General features: G+C 35.6%; 1 protein-coding gene and 1 long non-coding RNA gene across 6 annotated transcripts in view; one reads left to right on the top strand and one right to left on the bottom strand.

The window, feature by feature from the left end:
- Positions 1-23,960, bottom strand: part of KHDRBS2 (KH RNA binding domain containing, signal transduction associated 2) — a 378,797-nt gene that overhangs the window by 188,214 nt on the left and 166,623 nt on the right. For all 5 annotated transcript variants that reach the window (XM_021269153.4, XM_021269154.4, XM_027455064.3 and 2 more), the window contains exon 4: positions 14,270-14,416. In XM_021269153.4, the coding sequence (XP_021124828.1) occupies positions 14,270-14,416 (147 nt within the window). The remainder of the gene's footprint in view (positions 1-14,269; positions 14,417-23,960) is intronic.
- On the top strand, positions 10,734-23,858 carry LOC106015524 (uncharacterized). Its single transcript, XR_002399840.4, has 4 exons — positions 10,734-11,084; positions 13,475-13,550; positions 21,149-21,249; positions 22,270-23,858. It is a non-coding gene; the product is annotated as an uncharacterized lncRNA (long non-coding RNA).

Genomic DNA, 23,960 nt, shown 5'->3' with positions numbered 1-23,960 from the left:
GAAATAAAGAACATGCAGTGCTTAATATATTAATGGCAATGTGCAATTGTTATATGGAGTTTACCAGTTGTCACAAACAGTCTCTTATGAAATACTTCCATCATACTGAAAACAGAAATATATAAAGGATATAAACAGTCATTCTTTTCTCATATAGTCAAGAATTTATTTCTTCATAAATAAATGAATTTAAAATCTTCATGCTACACTTGATTTAAAAGCTAATTCCCTTTCAAATTTAAATAAAACTCAAAGCATTTATAAATGCTGCAACCACAGATAATCTCTCGGCCTCCCTAGTAACTGACGGCAGGATGCAAGGGAATGGCATAAAGCTGCATCAGAGAGAGAAGTTCAAACTGGATATTATGAAGAATTCCTGTATCATGAGGATGGATAAACACCAGAGAGGTGGTTGATGCCTCATGCCCATCAGTGCTCAAGAGGCATTTGGATAATTCCCTCATGAATATACAATCATATACATCAGGTTAGCCCTGTAGTGGTCAGGCAGCTGGACTATATGATTGCTTGTATCAGGAATACTGTAGCCTGCAGGACCAGGGAGGTGATTGTCCCCTTGTATTCTGCTCTGGTGAGGCCGCCCCTTGAGTACTGTGTTCGGTTTTGGGCCCCTCACTACAAGAAGGGCATCAAGGCCCTGGAACATGACCAAAGAAGGGCTGCAAAGATGGTGAGGAATCTGGAACACAAGTCCTATGAGGAGCAGCTGAGGGAACTGAGGTCTGGAGAAGAGGAGGTTCAGGGGAGACATTGCTCTCTACAACTACTTGAAAATAAGTTGTGGGGAGCTGGGGGTCAGCCTTTTCTCGCAGATAACTAGTGATGGGACTAGAGGGAATGGTCTCAAACTAAGCCAGGGGAGGTTCAGGTTAGGAATTAGGATACATTTATTCTCAGAAAGAATAGTCAGACATTGGAATAAGTTCCACAGGAAGATGGTGGAGTCACTGTCCCTGACAGTGTTTAAGGAAAGGTTGGATGTGGTGCTTAGGGACATGGCTTAGTGGACGGTAAGGTGATGGTTGGACCAGATGATCTTGGAGGTCTTTTCCAACCTTAATGATTCTATGATCTTTGAGGGTCCCTTCTAACTGAGCTATTATGCTTTGTGATGTTCTATTCTGCTATGGCCCCTGGACAAAGTAATTTACATTAAAACAGCCTGGAGTTCAGAAGATAATGAAATCCATTCAGATTTTGTTTGGCATTTTAAATTGCAAGAATTTGATTCAGATAACTGTTTAGTTTGACGTGTGAAACATGAGAAATTATTTTTAATTGATATTGCAATATATGATTGCACAATGAACCAAAATAGGCTTTTGCATTCCAACAAAAAACATGATTTCTGACCATGCAAAAAGTTGAGCTCTGAGTGATGACTGATTAATCAAATTAAAGTGGAGATCTCTTAAACATACTGCAGCATATTCACACAGAGACAGATGGACAGGGCAAAAGTACATTTTCATGCAGGTATGCAATAGCATATCTGGGACTCATGCTGTTTTACGATATGAATCAGTGTACCACATTGAAAATGCCATAGTCGAGCAGATTTCAGGATTCCCATTACACAAGTTTCAGGGCTTTACATCATCTCTGTTTTTAACTGTACCCATTTAGAGTTTTGCATCCAAGCTCCTACCCTGGATGCATTTTTTTTTTTTTTATAGGCTGACATAAATCTATTAAGTGCTTTTCAGAGAAAGATACTCAGAAAAGTGTAGACTAGCCAATACCCAAGGCACAATCTGTCTTTCTTATGTGTTTATAGACAGAAATCTCTATTAGAATTAGAGCAAAATCTTTGTTCATTTTAGCATTGGTTCCTTGCACTGATTTTCAACTGATCATTTTAAGGATAATAACTGGGCAGAGATTATGCCTGACTATCATGTTACTTAGCACCACTTTGCATATGTAATTGCTCCCTCCCCCCCACCCCACACCCTTTTTTTTTTTTTTTTTTTAATATTGAGAGGATTTTCTTAGTCATTCTGAGATAATACATGTAGTTCTTGTTTCCTGAACCTGCTATATCTACTGTTCTGCAACCTTGATCACTCTTCCCCATCTGTTTTACCTTGGTGGCCCATGGTGTGTGAATGACACCTAAGGAAATCCTACATATTAGGGCTTTATGATTAGGTTAAATCAACTCAGAAATACTGTCTTTAGAACAAAGCGCTATTTGTTACTTTAGAGGAAGTGAATAATCATGTAAAACAAGTAAGTAAACAATGACCAACTATTAATTGTCACTCTAATAATTTATTTATTTATTTATTTTTCCTGCAAAGCTTTCTATGACATTTTAAAACCCTTGCTAGCTGGACAAAATTACCCTCTGTCCACATTTCCCTGCCAGTTGTCTCACTGACAATTCCTGAACAGTGCATGTCTATACATTAAATACTAATCTAACAGCCTAATTAACAGCCCTGGGTCAACTACTGTTCAAAATTCTCTTTCATTTTGAGAAAGTATGCAAGAGCAGAAAAAAACAGTCTGAAGGATAATTCCAAAAATTAAGCCTTTTCACTGTTTGCAGTCACTCTGTGGTAAGTATGCAATATAAGCAGAAATGTAGCCACATACCTTAATGAGAAATAGTCACAGATCCTGCCTAGCTTGCCACACAGCTTCCCAAAATGTCTCCCTTCCTCAATTCTGGCTCTAGAATCTCAGATTTTCAATAGTGCTGTAACTCCCTAAAGGTCATAAAACTGCATACAGGTCATAAAGTTTATAAACTGCATACAAAGAGTTTTCAAATAGATAAGAGAAAAAAGCAAATAAGTAGGTAGAGTAACTCTACCGAAGTCACTTATATAAGAAATAGGTGATATTTTTCTTAAAGATGCCTTTCACGCTTCCACTACCGCCCTTAGCCTTCCCTTCTGAATGATCTCCTATCTCCATCCACAAGGGATATTCTGCCCCATCACTCCTAACTGACTCCCATTTATAGCACCTGGTACCAGACTGCCTTAGTCCTCTAGCTATCTCTGAACAAAACCAATCACCACAATTCAGAGGTGATTAACACACTTGGTATGACTCTTCAGAAAGATTATGTTTCGCAGACACTTTCCCTAAAAAGGTTGAGTTACCTATGAAACTTTCATTTTGTTTAAATCTAAGTCACCACTGGTTTGTTTCCCTTCTGCAGTCACTACGGGCAACTCCAGAGAGTGATTCATCTCCTGTTAAATTCCTTTCCTAGCTTACTTTAGCTGGAGATACATAGTAAGTAACTCCTTAAACTTTCTTAAACTACGTGACTAAACCTATCTGGGAGGCAGCATATAAGATACATCCTTTTTTCTCAGTATGTTTTACTTGCTAACATAAGCAGGCTGATGGCTGGGCATTCACTGTGCGGCACCACCCTCAACCTGGAAGTCTCTTCACCTACTCAGTATAAAGTCTGATTATTGAGACAACTGTACCCCTCTGTAGGTCTCACCCAGAGGAACCTGCTTTGTTGAGAGAGGAATATGTTGAAATGAAATAATCTAAAATTAGAAGCAAATCTCCATCTTTAAAATCTGGTATAAAAACCAGGACTGACAAACTAAGGTGTTTCATATACCAACTCTGTAAGAAAACTGCTACAGACAACTATTTACAGAAACTTTCTTTGTAGGAAAGATTATTACCCGTGTCAATAACATTGTACAAGCGATATCTTTTTATGGGAATATCAGGTGTCACTAAAATATCTAACATGATTTTAATCAGCAAAATTTCTCATTGAACATGAAATAAGATTTGTTGATAAATTATTTTTTAAAAAGCCATAAAAACATAAAACTAGAGGTTAAATACCTTTCTCAAATTTTCATTAGCTGCAATCTTTCCCAATTATTTTATGAATGACTTCTGCCAGGCTGGTCACCATGTAATTACCTGTGTCATTCTGCTAGTGCAAGTTTTTCTTTTCACTGGCCACATTTTTAATTGACTCCTTGTATTTCCAAACCAGTTAACTTTTGACTCATTGGTTAATTCCAAATATATCTGTCATATGTCCAGTAGTCCTAAAGAAGTGAGTCCTGCCCATGAAAGTTGTCATCCAGAAGGGTGAGGAAGATACTGTCAATGCCCTTACTAAAGGACAAATGTCAACATAAGGTCAAGCCTCAAAAAAAAAAAAAAAAAAAAAAAAAAAAAATCCACAGTTTGCAAGTGCTGTGAAAATTTGAATTACATAGAAGTTTCAGTCAGAGAACACATTATGAACCCCAAAAATCTAGATAGGAGACCTGAAGTCATTAAAAATCAGCCTTATTAGCTCCACTGCACATTAAACTAAGGCTAGCATACCACGACTTTTCTCTAGTATTCCATTTTTTCTGAATGGGTGTTCTTAAAATCAGCATTACCGTGCTGCAAAGTATTGCATCATTCCTGTAAGATGCAAGTATATCATCCTACTTTTTTCCAGCTGCACAACTGGTATTTATGGAAACTTTCTGCCTTTTCTGTATCATTAACCATAAAGTTAGCATCTCTATGGACTAAGGTTTATACATCTTTTTCAGGGTTGCTTCTATTTCTAATGTTTCTCAAACTCATTCATAATATCATTGCATTGCTGGTCACATATTTCTGTTACTACTATGAATTCAATTAAATGTGAAATTTTTATTTCACCAACTTTAATTGCTATTAATCTGTCTTCTGCAACTTTCTCTAATTTCTATATATAAATTGTTTATAAGTTGTTGCCTTTGCTTCATCATTGAGGCTGAACCAAAACCACAATTCACTGAAGTTATTGTTTTTCTCTAGAAGACTTTTCCTAGTCAACCAATCATATTTAAAAAAATTATATTTTAACTTAATTTTTCATTTAAAATTTCTTATCCTAGTGACATTTGATCATATTATTCCTTGCCTTTATGAAACTTTAAACCTTTCAAAACATCAGGAATACATCTATGGATGTATCCTTCATTTATATGCTTCATATCCTTCATCCTTTATCCTTCACACAGAAAGTTTCTGAACCGGTGTGTAATATGGCACAGAGCAAATGAGACACCTTTTTTTTAATGGACCTCCACAAATGGATATCCAAACTGTCATCAGTCACAGCAAAAGTTGTCAGAAGGCAAGAGAGATTGTCTTATTGCTTAATAGTTCTGTAATTGATTATAAGAGAAAGAAGATTAGGAATAGTGGGCTTCTTTATTTTTCCCTCTGAGGGAGGGTGATTGTGGTGATTCTAAAATAACTAACTAACTAAATCTGTTTTGCTCCTGGTATCTATGAATTATCTAAAAAAAAACAAATACTGAAATGACAGCATTTCATTGGAAGTTATTCAGCACAATGAAATCTAAAGGTTATTGCAAAAAAAAAAAAAAGATGAAAGATCTCATGTTTAGAAATAAAAATGACAGAAAAAATGAGTAATGATAAATGCAAAATAATGCACATGACAATAATTAAACTAAAGTATTGTTAGATATTATAATACTGAAAGTAAATGGTGCTAAATTAATTATTTCATTCAAGATAGATGCCAGGGATTATTTTATTTTTTTTTAAACAAATGGCATTCTGAAAACATCAGATTAGTGCAAAAAATTAGTGCAAACAGGAAGAATGCTAGACAGTAATAGAATAAATCCTGACACTAAAACAGAAAATATCACAGGATTCATTTCAGAAGTATGCTGCTGCTTTTACTGAGAAGAGTCTATCATATGATGTCCTAGCCATTTTATCCTTAAAAGAAAATAAGAGGTAAACTAAGGAAAATACTGAAAGAAGTTCAAAGGATAGAATGTCACTGGGATAATCAGAGGTACCTCACAGCTTCTGTACATGAAAAGATGAGGGGCACAAAAAAGAGAAAAACCAGAGGAATGTGCTGAATGGTGTGAAACTATCCATGGCTTTTAACTATGCATTAAGATGAGGGTGCTCATTAAGCAGCTGGTTTAAAACAAAAATAAAAATAAAAAGCCTGCTTCCTGTTTTTACACACAGTGTGTAATTAAACAGTCAAACTCATTGCCAAAAAACTTAACTAAGGTTCAAAAAAAAAAAAAAAACAAAAAAACAAAAACACCACAAACAACAATGACATAACACAAACAAACAACAGCAATTGACAAGCTCAGAGAGTAGGAAACAAATCTACCAAGGGTATAAAGGCAGGATGGCGTAGATGTAACCTTGAAAAGATTCAATTTTTGACTGCTGGAAGCTGAAAGAACACAGTAGAGAAAAGATTACTCTGCATTTGTGCTTTTTCTTTTATGCTTTCCTGAGCAACCATAACTAGGCATCATCAGAATTGGCTATACTGACCTTTGTTATATATTTTAAAAAAAGATACAATCTTTAAAATGTCACCAAAACCTTCCCCCTCCACTTCCCACTTTAAAAAATACACAAGCAAAACAAAATAAACAATCCTCCCAATTTTTGAAGAAGCCAAAATAAACACCTCGTATCTTCTTGCTTCTAGTCTCATGTCTATAACTCCAATATTTTCCTTTTTTTTACTCATATTGGTGGCTAAAAAAACCCCACAAATATACATGATGCAGCACACAATGGCATTTTGCATGTCATTTTTGTTGTCATTACAAAGTAATTATTGCATGAAGAAAACAAGTATTTACATACATTTTTCATGTCTACTTTTATTTTAAGGCCATGAAAATGCAGCCTCTTCACCGAGTCCAATATCCATTGGACTTTATTTAGTCCAATATCTTTATTGCCATTGATGAGATTGGCAAAATTTGTACCATTTCTAAAATGAAATGACAGATTCATTGAAGGGTATGTGGGTTCCTCTGAGGTGAAGAGGTTTATACAGTTTAATGTGTAATACCATAGCCAAGTTCTTGCTGAATGTTACAAACCTAGCTATTACTGCTGTTGAGAAACTGGGACTAGTGCTACAGGATTCAAATCTCTCTGCATGAGTTTTATCACCTACATCCACACCATTGCTTCTGATCTGTCACTGGTGAAAAATCTGCACCCTAACAACAGTGAGACAAGACCATGAAACTGCTTATGAGTACACACTCACCAAGTGAGTCATAGATATGTCTAAACTACAGCCATGTCTCAGTAATACACTCAGATCAATGAGTGGTGTAAAACACCCAGTCAGGTTAACATTTCTAATTAATCTGAAAGGCAAAGCAATGGGCTGGCTCCAGCAGTAAGAACATGCTTTTATATTGATTCCATTGTGTGACAGAGCAAGACCACCAAGGGATTGCTTTCACAGACTAACTATGTCTCTGGAATATCTAAAAAGACCTTAATCCATTTAGGAGTATCAACCCTTGAAGCAGACCTGAAGCGGTGAATTCTGAGCCACCTGAAGCAGCTGTGGAACTAAACCTAGTTAAAAGATGTCTGTAGGTCTGATAGGCCAACAGGCAACTGACTCATCACCACACGTTTAAAAACATTTGTGCGGAGAGCACATTACATTTGTTCTTTCAGATGCGTGAGGAATTGCATGCTTTTTGTTTTGCTCTCCATTTTATAGCTTCACAGGAGAAGTAATATCAGCAGTCTATATTGTGCATCAGCAAGCACATAAAAAGTCAGTTGAAAGACACTGTAGCTTAAAAGACACTGTAGCTTAATTTTCAATTAAAAAAGGCCATTTGTGTAAACTTAGTGTACATCTCTCCCCTCCAAACTTCACTCTGAGGGATAGCTTTAAGTTTATTTTAGTCAAAATTAAAATGGGTTATCTAAATTATGCAGCTTCAGTGCTGCCCAGCATGCTGCCAGACCAGCCAGTATCATGTTCAGAAAAACTCCATCATTTGTACAAAGTCAACAGCCATTGTCCATAAGTTATTACTCCTCTCTTGAGTACACATATTTAAACATACTTATAGTAATCTGATTGTAAATAGACAATTTTCAGTTAAAAAAGATGTGAATAGGTAGAGTGCTATATGAGATTTTAGGCCTCAACAGAATCTCTAAAAAATTTTTCCTCAATTAAAAAAAAACTTGTATATAAAATTACCAGAGATGTTGCACTGTAGGAAAACAGAACTCATAGCAAAGCTAGACAGCTGCTCAAATAATTTCCTTATCGCAGTTTTTAAATAATTACTGTACTTAATATGCAAGTACATTTGCAGAATGTGCAAGTATAAATTATTTACTTTGAAGAATATAAAAGATGTCTATTCTTAGGAATGAAGCTGTGCTGCTGCTCACTGCCATAGTTACAGAAATATTTAGCCTGTTGAGATACCTCTGAAATAGGACAAGAAGACTGAAAATAAAAGTGATAATATAGCTTATTTAGAAACAAAAGTAAGATTACAAAACCACAGAGTGTGAAATAGTATTTAAATAGAGATTTTATACTGTACTGTAGCACAGAAGGAACTCAGATGACTAATAAAAATGAGCAAAATAAATGTCATATACTTCTGTATACTTGTTAGGAAACAGTCAAAACATCGCATTGTTACTGTGTGCTGTATATATGGCAATATAGCCAGCACAACACAGCATAACAGATCATTAGCAACTTCGGTTTGTAGTGCATATGAGTTCCTGTGTATACACAGAGGAAATGTATGTTGGAAGTTAAACAAGTTCTTTTGAGACATTAGCTAGAGAAAGGCCTTCAGAGAATTAAACTACTTCCAAATTATTTAATTCTTTCCACTGAAAGAAACTAGTATCAATGTCTGTTTTCAATTGCCTTCAAATCCCTCTTTTTTTTTTTTTTCCTCTACATCAAGTTTTATTATAAATAACGTTAGTAGGAAATTAGTATTTTATTGTTTTACTGAAAGGCTGCTTTTCCTCAATAACTTTCCATATTTAGTTAGGAAGACTGAAGAGCTGATGGGCTCCCAGCACCCTGGGAGCAGACTGCAGCTCTCCCTAAATCTTCTGATGAGTCTGATCTGATCAACATACCAAAAAAAAAAAAAAAAAAAAAAAAAAGTGTACAGCCAGATGATCACAAGAGATCATCCATCAACTGAAATGCATTAAGTGACCATGGATTTATTCCTAGCCCTTGAGCGTTGCCAGGGTGTGTCAATTTAAAGCTGATATAATAGACTAGGAAAATGCATGAAGAGAAATAAATTGAACAGTAGCTCTGAAAGTGATAATTGGTTCAATTCCTGATCAGCTGACCACACAGTTGTAAACAATGTTTTTAAAGTGGTCACACCAGCTGCACCCTACCCTTTACATAATAGCTCACTATTACAGAGTACTCACACATAAAATGAGTGATCAGTATCTGCTTCCCTCCTAGTCTCAAGGGATGCTAACTGTGTCAAACAAAAATGCACTGCTTACAGGGATAAAAGTGATTATCAGGAAAAACAAAACAAAAGCACATTAGGAAGCACACAAGCCCTAAAGATGGTACATAGTCCTTTACTATACGCAAATGTTAACTTGTTCAGAAAATATATTTGTTCCATATTTGGGTGTAAAAGTAGAATGATGTAGTCATATCAGATGAGAATTATCTAGCATTTCATTTCTCATTAACGGTGAAGAAATTTTAAAATAACATTTACTAGATATGAACCTTTCAAAATCAGCAGAGCAAGAAAAGCTTCTAAGCTGTTCCATCTCCTTAATTGGGCATTTTAAATATTTCCCCTTTTAGTTCACTGACCCTGGATCCTGTTCTGAAGCACGGAGACAAATCATCAGCCTTAGGTTCATCTCCTAGACCTAGATGCCATCCAGTCTGGGGTCACAAGTAGAGGATTGTCAGACACCAAATGATTTTATGAAATCTGTGCAGGCCATAGAGGTGAATCTGCAAAATACATCTGTCTGTGGCGTAAGTTCACAAAATCACAGACTGGTTGAGGTTGGATAGGACCTCTGGAGGTCATCTGTTCCAACCCCCTTGCACAAGTCAAACCAACTAAAACAGGTTGTGCATGGAGCATAATGACAAAAGTTATAATACTTGTAAGAATACCCAAAATCTAGTATTTGAGGAAAAATCAAGATAAAATCAGCTCAAACAAGGCCAGCTAGAGCACTCCTCTCTACTCTCAATGACTGGGGAGCTAATTGGGTGTCCAGAAAGGATGGCCATCTGGTAATCCCAACTCTTTATTCTTGAATCCTGGACCTCAGCTCTCAGGTTCGCACTATCTCTGAAAGCACTTAAACCCAGCTCCTAACCCCAGCTGTCCCAGAGCAATCCTTTCCACTTTTCCTGCACCCTCATCCCTTCTAGTCCCTAAAGCTATCTGGTTAAGACTGTTCACAGGTAGAGGACTCTGGGAATATTTATTTCTCTGTGAAAACAAAGAAGCTCAAAATGATCAAGTTGTCAACATTTAAAGGCTTACAGTTCTGCTTTTTAAGCCATAGATCCTGGAGCCATGCAACTTTGGGTAGACCTGTGCGGTGTCAAGAGTTGGACTTGATGATCCTTAAGGGTCCCTTCAAACTCAGGATATTCTATGATTCTATGAACTATGTGAGAAATTTAAGTTTTATGGAAAACAAACAGACAACAACAAAAAAGAGCCTTTAGTCTCTACTGTTTATACTTTCCACATTGTTAATGCTGGCTACCTTACATTATGTTAAAATCAGTACAAATGCGATACTAAAACCTAGACTTTATGGAGCACATTTTAGTCTTAATTTTTACTAGGTTGCACCCCCCCCCAAAAAAAAAAAAAAAATTACATTAGTGTCCTGGTTTCAGTTAGCACAGAATTAATTTTCTTCCTAGTAGCTGGTGGAATGCTGTGTTTTGGCTTAGGATGAGAAGAGTGCTGATAACACCCCGATGCTTTAATTGTTGCAGAGCAGTGCTTATACTAAGCCAAGGACATCTCAGCCTTTTGCTCTGTCCTGCCAACGGGCAGGCTGGGGGTGCAGTAAGAGCTGGGAGGGGACAGACCCAGGACAGGTGACCCAAACTAGCCAAAGGGGTATTCCATACCATCTGACGTCATGCTAAACAATATATAGGGGTGGCTAGCCGGGGGGAGGGGGCCGGACTGCTCGGGGTTAGGCTGGGCATCGGTCAGCGAGTGGTGAGCAATTGCATTGTGCATCACTTTTTTGTACATACTATTATTACTTTCCTATTATCACCATTGTATTATTATTGTTATTATTTTATTATTATTTTGTTATTATTATTTTCCTGTCTTATTAAACTGTCTTTATCTCAACTCACAGGCTTCACTTTCCATTTCTCTCCCCCGTCCCAGAGAGGGAGGGGGGAGGGTGAGCGAACGGCTGCGTGGTGTTTAGCTGCCGGCCGGGTTAAACCACGACAATTAGGCAGTTGTATTTCAAAACTCAAAAAAAGAGTAAATTTCATTTACTCTTTTGACCTATCATACTTCTATTATAAGCAACATTTCATATTAAGACTAAACATCAAAATATAACAGAGCATTATCTCTAGCTAATAATTGTAAATAAGATTTCCCCACACCTCCAAAAGCCAAAGTTCTTCTTAAAAAATAATAAAAAAATAAATAATCCTGCAAAGTCAGTTGCAAAATAAATCTTATTCACCAGGTAGAAAAGTCCTGAGTGTGGCTTCCATGCAGACCTTACACCATTTGCAAAACAGAAGCAGCAGACAGTAAATGTAGCAGCTTGGTTTTAAAAGCTTGTCAGTTACTGAACTACTGAAGGCTGCAAACATCCTGGGTTCAATCATTCATTTAAATGCCAGTTGGAGGGATCCTAAAACACCACCTGAGGCTGAGTCACTTGTGACTTTGAAATGTATTCACATTTAGAAGAGCCAGTATAAACTGTGGTAATTGTTTTCTGCCTCCAACTTTGAGGTGAAACCTTGACAAGTAAAAATTTCAATGCTGTTCTTGGACAAGATGGAAACTTAAATAATCCAATTTAAATTGGAAGTACTAGTTCCTCATAACTTTGCTTCAGTTAATAAACTGTTAATTTTTTTTTTTTTAATTTCTTCATTTTTATCCCTCACCCCCCCTTTTTTTTTTTTTTAATTTTTTTTGTTGTGTTTTCTAGGTATTTGTTTAAAAATTAAGTCTCATTAAGATGTAAGTATGGAAATGTCCTTACATCTTACTGACACAATCAATGTAATTTCTGACGATAATATTTCACTTAAATTTAACAATATTCATATGCAATGTGAAAACTCATTTGAATAGTTTATTACATTCTTGATTTGGTATAAATAAAACTGTTAGGTTCTACTGCTTTCATCCCTATAATGAAATTCTGATATTCACTGCTGCAATAAATTAGGTCTTATAAACAACAAAACATCATAAAACAAATTCAAGAGATGCTGTAAATACGGAACAAAAAGGAAATTATCTCATGCAAGCTTTTTGAGTGTAAACCCCTTGACACATGTTGTAACCAGCCAGTTAATAATTGCTTTGTAAATTGCTGTAAATCTGAAATGAAGCAGAGGGGATAAAACAAACAAACAAGTCATAAAGTATGATTGTTACTTGTTTAGAGTGATTATTGCCACTGCCAACCGAGTTCAAACTCTTATAACAAAGAACCCGTTTTTGCATTTCTTCCAGTGCAGCTGTTATGTTTGTGATGGAAAATACATATAACATTTATCAATAATGTGTCACACAAAATACATGCTTAGGCAGATTCTGAGTATTGTAAACAGCAATACACCACAAACTTTAAAGCTCTCACTACTCTCTATCCCTTATTGACCCAGAATAGATTTTCTCAGGCTCTGCAATAGATGACAATCTTCAACAAATGTTAAAAATCAAGGTGGCATAGGAATGGAGACCATCGTTACTGTGTAATGCTATATGCAGTAGCTCCTTTTCAGAACAAAGAGGACATACAAAACTATCTTTAGAAAGGAAGCTTTTATAAAAACAATTTAAAGTCTGGCAAAATTGTGAACAACTGGAAATAGGTTTATCCAAAGGACAAATGCTGGCAATCTTTGTTATCAGCAATGCTACCATTTTTAGCTATGTTATGTGTATTTTTCAGGCATCTGGAATTTAGCTATAAATTTTATTTCAGTGGCATGTCTTGGCAGATCCTCACCATTAACTTGCTGCCAAAACATCATTCCATGTTGTGTTGCCAGCATTATGACAATGACCTAATTTTGTATTGCATGTTCAGAAATTGTAAAGTCAGAAATCATGAATAAAGTGCTTTCTTGTCTCATGGTTATTTCCCTGTGTAAGAATATTGAAAATAATATTTTAATATCAGTGGTTTTTAATTGGAAGTATAAGGAGATGGAATGGGAAAGTCTGAAAGAGACTATTTTAAAAGTGGCTTTCTTATTGTGACTCACTTGGTAAGTTTTATGTTACTTATTTTGTATTCTTTAAAAATGTTTCATTGCTCTAAAAATTAATGTTTAAAATGCTGTATTTAAATAATGTGCCTCTAACTAATTTTCTTTCCTCTTCCTGCTAAGAACTCCTCACTGAATAAAATGTCTAATTTCTGTCATGCAAACAGATGTGTGCCTAATATGAAGACCTCTGATCTTGGTATGTGATGACATGATAAAAATCCCTTTGTTATTATGAAAACATATGAACATTTATTAACTTTGTTGGTTTACTTCAAATAGAAATAAGCTACCAATGTATTTTTGAAGGAATGCAAGTTCTGAACATATTTATAGTGCTTAATAGTCTCAGGATAGACTGCAGACAATAACTTCTGTAACTCTACTATATAAAACAACATTACTTAAATTCTAGGACAAATTGTAAGTACGATAATATCAAGGAATGCTGTAGAAAACTGGAGAAAATCATTTTCAGAGAGTTTGAACAAAAATCAACAGGTAAATACTTTAAAAGTTGATGTATTGAGTCTAGAACTAAAAAGGTTCCCAGCTGTAGAAGATGTTTCTGTGTTTCCTAGCTGATGAAGCGTTGCTAAATTGTGGTCTGAGTTAAGTCTAGCTGTCTGAGCAGAAACATCAGTATAAAGTCTGAGGAATGTTTTGCTCATGCTATTTTCTCCAGACAAAATTCATTGACTTCTTTAGATAAATCATTACCTATATATATACAAAAATAAAACACATACCAGGGGATCAACTATGACAATTAATGGCCTGTTTGGCATCTTCCTAAGATGAATCTTCAACAGATTTTTTTTAATTTTTTTTTCCTTGAGCTGAAGGAACTTAAAGAAGACACAAATTCAATGCAGCAAAGCCATAGACAGTCACAGAAGAATGCTATAAGCCACTTACTGGAACGAGGAATTTTTTTATTTCTTCCAAGGCATGACTCATACGGGAATATGCTTCCCCAGGTGGAGCAAACACTTCAATTAATACATGAAGCTCGTCACTCAAGTGTGCATATTTGGCTTCTCCACTTTTCCTCAGTTCTTCCTCCTATGAAAAAGAGTGTAGTTGTTTTTTAAAACTGGGAATCTACTGATTTAGCATCTACAGAGAACATGACAAAAGGACATAATATAAGTAGACTTTAAACCCTTTGAGAGATAAAAGTCTACAAGCCACTAAAAGATTTAAAATCTTTTTTGAGTGTTTGAATGATAAAACCAGCATAATTATCATCTACAATGGATTTTAATCAGCACAGTGAAACAATGTGAAATACTCCAGCACTGAGTACTGAAATATTACTTCCATAAGGCAAAAGCTGAATTAATCTGTTTGAATCTGGGCTGTTCACAAAATATGAAATAAAGATCCAGTTAACAATTCTGGAGCATTTTAACAAATTCTGTAGCTCATGAAAGTATTCCATTTATTTAAAGAATATCTGTAGATTGTGCATTTCAGTATTGCTAAAGGAAACACAATGCTCTAGTTTTTCCACCTGAGACATGAGGTTTGAGTTTCAGTCCCATTTCTGACACACAGTACCTATGCAATCTTGTGTACACTGGCTAAGATTTACCTCACCTAAGTTTATCTTGACAGCCTTTTGGTCCCAGTTTTCCAAGTATAAAATGAGCCTAATAATCCTATTTTATGTCAGAGCAATGATCTGAATCTTCAACCCACTTTTTTGCATAAGAGTTTGAGACTGTGATTGTAAACTGTAATGTGCATTCATAGTAGTTACCCATACATAAAAAGCAAAGATATAAAATAGTGATCATGTCAATGCTATTTTCTCTGACAACAAAACACATTATACATGACAGCAATAAGAAATGAGGAAGATGCGATCAGTTCAAAGCTCAGTCTTCAAAAATATTTTTAGAAACGTAAATTTGAGTAAAGTACGTATGCATATTCTAATTTTATAGATAGAAAACATAATCACAGAAAGCAAGTATACTAATTTGCTTAAAAATGGTCAAGAAGTTATAGCTTCTTAGTATATACTAAAATAATTCTATTTCAGCATTAATATTTCTAACATATAAAAACTGTAACAATATATGACAGTTGTTACTTACTTAATTATGCATTAATTTAATGTGGGTGTTACCTAATTTATACCATTGCTTCACATGAAAAATACTTGCACAGTGCTATGCTTCAAACAATACTCTACTGTAGCATAGTTGTTTTGTCTACAGTAGAAGACAAAGCCCAAAGGACTTTATGAGTTTTCACTGAATACAGAACAGTTATATCCTTTAGCTACAGAACCCTAGATCTGGCCCCATAAGTGTATGTTTTGCATGATAACTTAGGATAAAATCATAACTCAGTAAATGTAATCCATAATTTTATTTTAAATGTTGAAAATACAAATAACAGTTTTAAGTTTAAAAGTGATAAACAGTACAGATAATATAAGATTTTTTTTTCTTACTACAGTTCAAATATCTTTGACATTACAGCTTTACCACTGAAATCTCATTGAATGTCCACAAGAACCAGAGCATAATATAACTGTCTATCATGAGACGTTACAATGCCTTTTGCATATTTGATTGCAACTTCTGTCATAATTTGACATGAAGTCTTTCAACAGAATTAAATTTTAAAGTTTTTATGTTTATAAATATCCTGGTAAATGCTCAAAGGTTCTTTCATATAACTTTTTTAGGTCTCATAGAAGCAACACCGGAAAATCCCCCAAATTTTCTTCTAGGAGTATGCTACCAACAAATTTCATAAGAAATATATATATATTTTATTTTTTTTTTACATGTAGAAAAAGACAAAAATAATATTTGCCTCATTATTTTGATAAGGATTTTTGCAGTTAAGACATCATTAACATGATTTTATAACATAGACCTGTCTCACAGCAATTTATGTATATGCTTATATGGTAATAATAATGGTAATGACATTTTTCTTATCTCAATAACCTCAGAAATTTTTAAAACACATCATTTTATAACCTTTTTTAACCTTTTTCCTAGGTTCTACACATGTTTTCTATTACTGTTCAGCAATCATTTCTATACGTGTTAGCAACAGCAGGCTGGGGCAGCAAGATCCTCAGCACTTCTTTCTGAAGATATCTAATGATGTTTTTTTCATGGCATGCTTGGAGTTAAAGATGGAATTTTCACATGTTACTTCTTCCTACAAGGGTGATAAGTCAGAAAATGCTTCTTTTATTGCATCTCTGTGTGTGTCATTAAGAGGAGAGAAGCTATTAAATCACTTCAGGAAAAATACTGAAGAGTAAGAACTCATAGACCATGAGCACTGTTCCAAGCTTTGCTTCCCCAAACCAGGGAATATGACTCAGTATTTTAGGACTAAGCATTGCCTTACATTGAATCATTCATCAAGTAAAAGGCATCTAACAACCAAAACAACAGACATAACTCACACTGCTGAGTAGACACTTGTCTGATATGGAAAGTTTTATCTACTGGCAGGTAATACAGATTTCAAAATGTACCACAGCTAAACAGGCTCTCCTATCACAGGAGCACATGAAGTTGGATGATTCCTTCAATTAGCAAGTATCACAATCCAACCACACAGCAAAACGGTCAGTCCACACTGCTTATATCTAGCTTTACAGCACTACTTATTATCTAGCACCTTAGAGGATTTTGCTTCCTGCTAGCTGTAGGCTGGCTGCATGAACAGAGTTTTCACCAGAAGTCAGAGCCCACCTGGAGCCCACCTTTGGTTTACACATACAGAAGAGGAATCCAGTTCATACACTGTGAACTGGTGATATTTACACCGTGTAACTATCCCCACCAGTAAGTGGGGATGATCAGTTTGTTCTCTAAACTGCACCTCATACTAATGAATGAACACCCAAGGTGATACTGGTAAGAACTAAGATTAGGAGAACTCCTAGATAAACAGAAAAGTTCTCTGCTACGCGATGCAAAAGTGAATGAGATTATCATAAAGCCCAGCCAAGACAGACAAAGAATACTTTTTTACTAAGTCTGCCCAGTCATTTACAAACTATGAAAACTTGCATATGCTGGTTTCAAAATATTAGATGAAAAATGGTGAATTTTCCACCAGTAATTGCAGAGGAGGGTCGGAAATCTTTGTCTTTGTTCAAACTCTCTTGAAGACACAGGAGATAAGATTTCCCTTCCCAATTACAGAATCTGTCCATTCTGAATATTTCACACTGCACGATGTAAACAGGTATTTATATATCTACTTGAATATGCACACAGGCATCTGCAGACCCTGAACTGAACAAAATACCTCCCAGAACCTCAAAGCATATCTCCAGTTTGGAGTTTGCAATCCTATCAGGTGGGATGCCTGGAGAGCCTGTGGTTGCCATGACTTCGTGGGATGTAAAATGATACTGTAAAGTGACTGTTCACAAGTGACTGGGTGTAAAGGCACAGGTTGAACACCAGAATCCTGCTCACTTTGCAAAGCTATTTTCTATAGAAAGGAACCCAGTTCTAAATTAACTTACATTTTCACAGAAGGATTCAAGTGCTATATTCAGAGCTATTCATTCTAAGCTTCAGCTTCAGCCTGCATGTGATCTTCATCACGAGGACACAAATGATAGCAGTAAAAGAGATATGTGAAGCTGCACAAAAGGGAAAATCTACAATATGTTTACAATAATGGGTGCAGCTATGTGTTTTTTTTACAGGCATTAAGGTCTCCAGATGTAAACAAGCTCAAAATGAATTTGCATGCAGGGTCTGTCAGCACAGCTTCTTAGCTAGGAGAAAACATGACACCAGAGAAACAAAATGATTTCCAGACCAGGGTGTTACAAAGCAGCAATCAGCTGCTGAAACTGTCAGGTCTGGAAGGGACACTAACACGGTAGTAACAGGATATTCAACTGACCCATTTGGGTACTCCCTTGCTGGACAGGGCAAGCATCCCCTTCTGCTCCTTTCACCCTCCTGACAGAAGAAGATGGCTCAACTCCTTCAGTCTGGTCAGAAAACTTAGCTTGTCTTGTCCTGCTCCTGCAGCAGCAAACAAACACAGGACTTCCCAACGTGATGCCTTAGACTGTACCAATCTTGTTTCTTGTTTACTATGGGGTGGTGATACTTAAATCCACTTTAGTTCAGCACAGCACCCTCCAGTGACCAATTACCACCTACTCCTGATCTTCATCTATGTGGCAGCTCCCCTCGTCTCTCCAAATTAACAGCATTATATTCCATGTCCAAAACCAGTTCCTCTCACTCTCTATGCTTCAGACTTCCTTTGTCCTCTTCTATTGTCTCACAGTGTGTCTGTCACATGCTGTAGTCCACCTCCCCTTAGCCTGAGGCCTGGCTCTGTAACTCACTCCCTCATAAAAACTAACATACTTTGAAACACCTGCTGTGTTTTATAAGTTCATGTTGACCCAAGCAGGGAGAATGAATTATAAAACTCCATAGCAGAAATTAGAGGAGTACTGACCTCTGCAAAAGTGAAGTGTATGAATGGTAATCAACATAAAGGCCAAGAAAAATGATGAATTATCTCCTGATGAAAAAGTAGCCTTACAATTTTTAAAAGAACGTGTCCTGAACCTGACAGAGAACTGACTGGATTGGAACCCAGACTGATATACTTAAATAGAGCTTCTGGAAGGAATTTGAAAGAACAACTTGAACTCAAATAGCAAACAAAATTATGCAATCCAGACTGATGAAAAAAAGTGTTCTGATAAAGTCAAAATGCCAGAATATCCAAGAGTAATAGAAGAAAGACCTGAAGCAGGAATTGTGTAGATCGCAGAGATAAATTTCATAAACACAATACATGGAACTTACATTGTACCAAATACAGTGATGAAAAGAAACAATGGGTACTTGAAGAACAATAACAGAATTGCAGTGGATTTCATATCTGACAAGAATTTACAAATAAAAGCATAGTGCAGAGTACAGACAAAGATGATAGTCACAACAGTATTGTTAAAGAAGCATTATTCATAAGATCAATGGACAATACAACAGAAGAAAATTAATGAGCATGCAGTTTCACAAATGCAAACCAATTAATTTTTAATCTGCACATAAATGCAAAAGCCATGATGTCTGCAATGCTGATATTAGTAGAAGTAATAAGTGAACTCTACAGAAACAAATAAATCAGAATAGATACAATTTCTCAGTGGTACCCGTTTCAGAGTTTAAAAGTGCTCAGATCCTAGGTCCTGATAGTGTTCACTGAAGAAATAGAGAAATAAACTGAGGAACAGTCTGAGAATTGAAGTGAATCTGAGAATAGGGAAAGGCCTGAGCAGAGTATAAAGTGAAGCTAAGAGCTTACCCATCTTAGTTTTCTAAGATCTTTTCTAAGATCTTAGAAAACTAAGATGAAACCATCTTAGAATCTTAGTTTTGGAGGAATTATTCTCACTCCAGGAAGAAGAATAAAGATGACGGATATGGTCATACATGAGTAGGGCTCACACAACAGAGCTAAGAGAGTGGGTGTACTCCAGTCACATCACAGCACCTGCAGTCAGCCACACACATCCAATAATTAAATGGGTACATATAAAAGAAGATTGCTTATAACAGATGAAAATTTAGAAGATACATATGACAACAATTATTTTTCTGTTCTTGATGCATCATTAAAATTCTAATAGTTACTTTGGTGAAATGGAGCAGAGATTTGTGTACATTCAGTACTGCATTTGGCAAATGGGCTCTTTAATTCAGGAGTGCTTTATTTCTCAATACATTTCATAATGAAATACAACATCTTAATGGCAAAGAGGTACATAGTTGACAAGGACGACAAAGACAAATCAGTAGAAGAATGTGATGACAACATGCCCATTGTATCACTACTGAGTCTGAACACCTGGGGTGAATGAACAAAAATCATAAATTCTGTGCAAAGGAAATGAAAGCTTAGGAGGAAGGCTAACATGTTAGTGATACATGCCAAAACTGAGGCTACACCCAGTGACTACTGTATAGATATGATATATCTATAAATTACATGTCAGAAAGTTGTTAGTAGAGAGATCGCAAACCTACAGATGTACCTATGCTTGTACAAAACTGAGCAAAAGCTGGAACAAAGTATGTAAGAATCACCTGGTCATTAGCCAATAGCTGCTAGAATTAAATTAGATCAAGATGTTCAATGAACACAACCAAAGAATTTGAATAAAAAGTTTGAAAAGACCATGCAGGAAATTGAAGATCCTCAAGAAATGCACAATTACCATATCTAAAGATGCTTCCTACAAAGATTTATGTTCATCTTAATAGTTACAATCACAACCCAGGGGCCCACTGCATTCAGGGTGGATTCAGCTTCAGGAAGAAGACTTGGTCTTAATTAATGAGAGTACAAAATGTCATGTTTTTACTTATGGGAGGCTAATTACCAATTTGTTAAATCCAAGCTACAAAGTAGGTTGTTTGAATTCCTACCAACCCATAACATTCTTGCTGTGAGCAAATAAATACCTTTTATTTTTTGTCTTCGTAGAGTTGTAAAAGTCTAAACAAAGAATTATTAGAACTGTAGCCCCATACTAACGTTTGCAACTGAAATTACATGGAGGTAAAATAACATATACACAAACTTTCTGGTGCCTAACTCATTTTCTGGTGTTATGCACACCTTCCACTACTCCTGAAGGTCCTCAGGTTCAGCTAGGTGTTGAGGATGGGGGGCATAACTGTGAGATGGCAGCATCTCAAGTCCTTTGCTGCATGATCCATATTGCTGATGGTGATAATTTCTTCCTTCTCTCTTCAGAATGCACTGGGGATAATTTTAAGATCTGTGAACATGCTAAATAAATTGTTCTTTCTCCATTGTTCTGCAACTCTGCATTCTGTCCAAATTCACTATATATGGTAAGTTTTATATATGTTTTACATTTTTTTCTTTGATCTCTTTGTTACTTATAAAATGATTTTATTCAGCTCCCAAGATCGTGTTTTGTTGTTGTTGTTTTTGCCGTGTTATAAATGTCTTGATTTTCAACCTACATACACTCCTGGAAGTAGCCCACTGGTTTCAGATGCACTTACTAGTTCAAGGAAGCAAACTTAAGTGCTGCATTATGCATGACTATCTGAGGGTTTAAAATATCATTTGGGCTCTACTACAGAGTGAATTGTGACTGCTAGACCTACTGCTGGTGACTGAGGTTCAGCACAAAGTGACCAACATTAATGAGCACAGACTGTGTTTTCAAGCTCTACCATCACTTAAGGAAGGAGTCTCACTATGATACAGGATTTTGTTCAACTACATCAGGCTGGTGATAGCCAAGTGCCAAATCAACACATTCAAAAGTATAAGTACAGTTATTTAATGATCAAAACAAAACAAAACAAAACAAAACCACCGCCACCAACAACAACAAAGGACTAAAGATATGCTGCAATGGCAGATGGCATTGTAAGAACTTTAAAAGCTTATTGTATTTGTCAAAAATAAAGTAATGAGCCTGTGGCATAAAAGAAAAAGATCCTTTGAGTAAAGCAGGCATAGATTTGTTTACACTGCTTGAAGAAAACATATTTTCTTTTCCTTTGCTAACATTCTCACTCTCCTGAAATCATTTTATTACTTCTATTACACCTTTCTAGCTCTATTTTATTGTGTATGAAGACAAGTTATCTTGCTTTTTATAAATTTTAATTCCATTTTTAGAGAAAGTGAATAGTCACCTTAAAGTAATACTGATGTTACAGACACTAGAAAGTTCTTCTGATGTTTTAGGTAATTCAACAAGCTAGCTTATGATAAATTATCGTCTTCTTGACATCTTGAAATGCAGGTTACCTGCATTTATGTTAAGAATTCAGAAGGTTCTATATATCCACAACAATAGTAGAGTTTTAATATTTATAATTTTTATTTTCCAGGAAACATTCATCCTGATCTCTGTGAAGCAGTGCTCTCAAAGGCTCTCCAAAAGACTGTCTAACCAAAATATATTGCCATTTCAAATATTCAAACAGGATAATTTAAATTAAATATCTATATCCTCTCTTTTTATCTTTTTTTTTGTTTTGTTTTGTTTTGTTGTTATTTATTATAATTTCTATTGGTCCTATTAGAATGCTTTTTTTATTTTTATTTTATTATTGTTATTATTTTTTACTTAAGGGAATATATAGACAAAATATTTATATCTTTACATTTGCAAAAAACATTCTGTCTTTAAGTATGGGAATCTAAGTGAAAATAAATGTTTTGAAGTTGTCAAAGTTCTCAGTTAAGTCTCTTGCAACACATTATATTATATTGCCAAACTGAAATACAACTCCAGCTCTATAGTAATCAAGTGCTTTACGAAGAGCTTCTTTTTGGTCACATGAAGGAAATAGTAGAAAGTATATTCCTATCATATAGAAAGTCCTGCTGGGAAAAATCTATGCCTAACCTATTTTATGTAAAACCAAAATTAAAAACTTTTACTATATTTCCAAGGGGCTAATTAGAAGAGAGCTACTGTGTGCTCTTACCTATGACTGTGAAGGAAACTTAAATTTCTCTTGGGGAATTCATTTGTTCATATATTTCAAGTCAATAGATGATGAAAGAATTAATTACACACCTAAAGGTAAACTACCTGCTTAACCACATATCTGATGAAGGATGCTTTCTGAAATATAGGATAACAGAATAAATCCACTGAAGCACAAAGGCATTACTTTGGTGATATTGTCAGTGCCTATATAAATAGATATTCCAAGCCTGTCCTGACCTAACTGCATAACCTACCCACTCAGCTTACAGCTACAAAAGAATTTAAAAGCCCAGGATTTAGGCATGATTTTGATCCTAAACCTCAGATTTTGGCCATCTGAATTCCTCTTCAGTTGCTTCTTAGCCCTGAGATCTATAGATGCCAGTGTTGTCAACAGCAATATTCCTCAGATACAGAAGTATCTAACCAGCAGCGTCTCATTAGGGTGAAGGAAATCTCATACTTATTTCATGCTTAAGCTTCTTTGGGATTCATAAACCAGTGAGGGGCTGAATGAGATGGATGCCCTGAATACACTCCAACTGAATAAAGTAGTGGTGCTGCTGCCCTTTACGTTAATGAGACAGCAGTTGGAGCGCTCATCAAGTTACGCAGTATGAAAGTTAGGAGATAGGTGTTCATTTTAGGGAAGTTGTTAGATGAGTCCCACAAGAACCATTCTGGGACATGTTCTGTTAAACTATTCATAAGTAATCTAGAAAATGAGTTGAACAGTAATAAAAATTCGCTAGTGCTAAGAAACAGCTCTAGCTGTGCACTTTATAAAAGACTTTAGATATGTTATTTCTAGAGAAAGATCTTGGAGAAATTACAGACTGTTTTCCAGAAAGAATTGGTTCAATGACAAATAGCAATTAAAAAGACATCCTCTACTAGGTAGTTTAAGAAAAGAAAAGAAATGAAACAGCAAACAGGATTATGACACTGTTATTCTGTCTCATTTGGAAATATGGATGCATCTAGCTGGGTGTAATGTGTTGTACACTTGAAGAATAAAATCACTTCCAACTCTAAGCTGTTTTGTCCTACAATCTTTGTAATTGCTTGCTGATGTATTATGTG

Source organism: Anas platyrhynchos, chromosome 3 (genome assembly GCF_047663525.1).
Source record: "Anas platyrhynchos isolate ZD024472 breed Pekin duck chromosome 3, IASCAAS_PekinDuck_T2T, whole genome shotgun sequence".
Taxonomy (NCBI): Eukaryota; Metazoa; Chordata; class Aves; order Anseriformes; family Anatidae; genus Anas; species Anas platyrhynchos.
The sequence above is the reverse complement of the archived record's forward strand: the minus strand, read 5'-3'. Positions and strand labels throughout refer to the sequence as shown.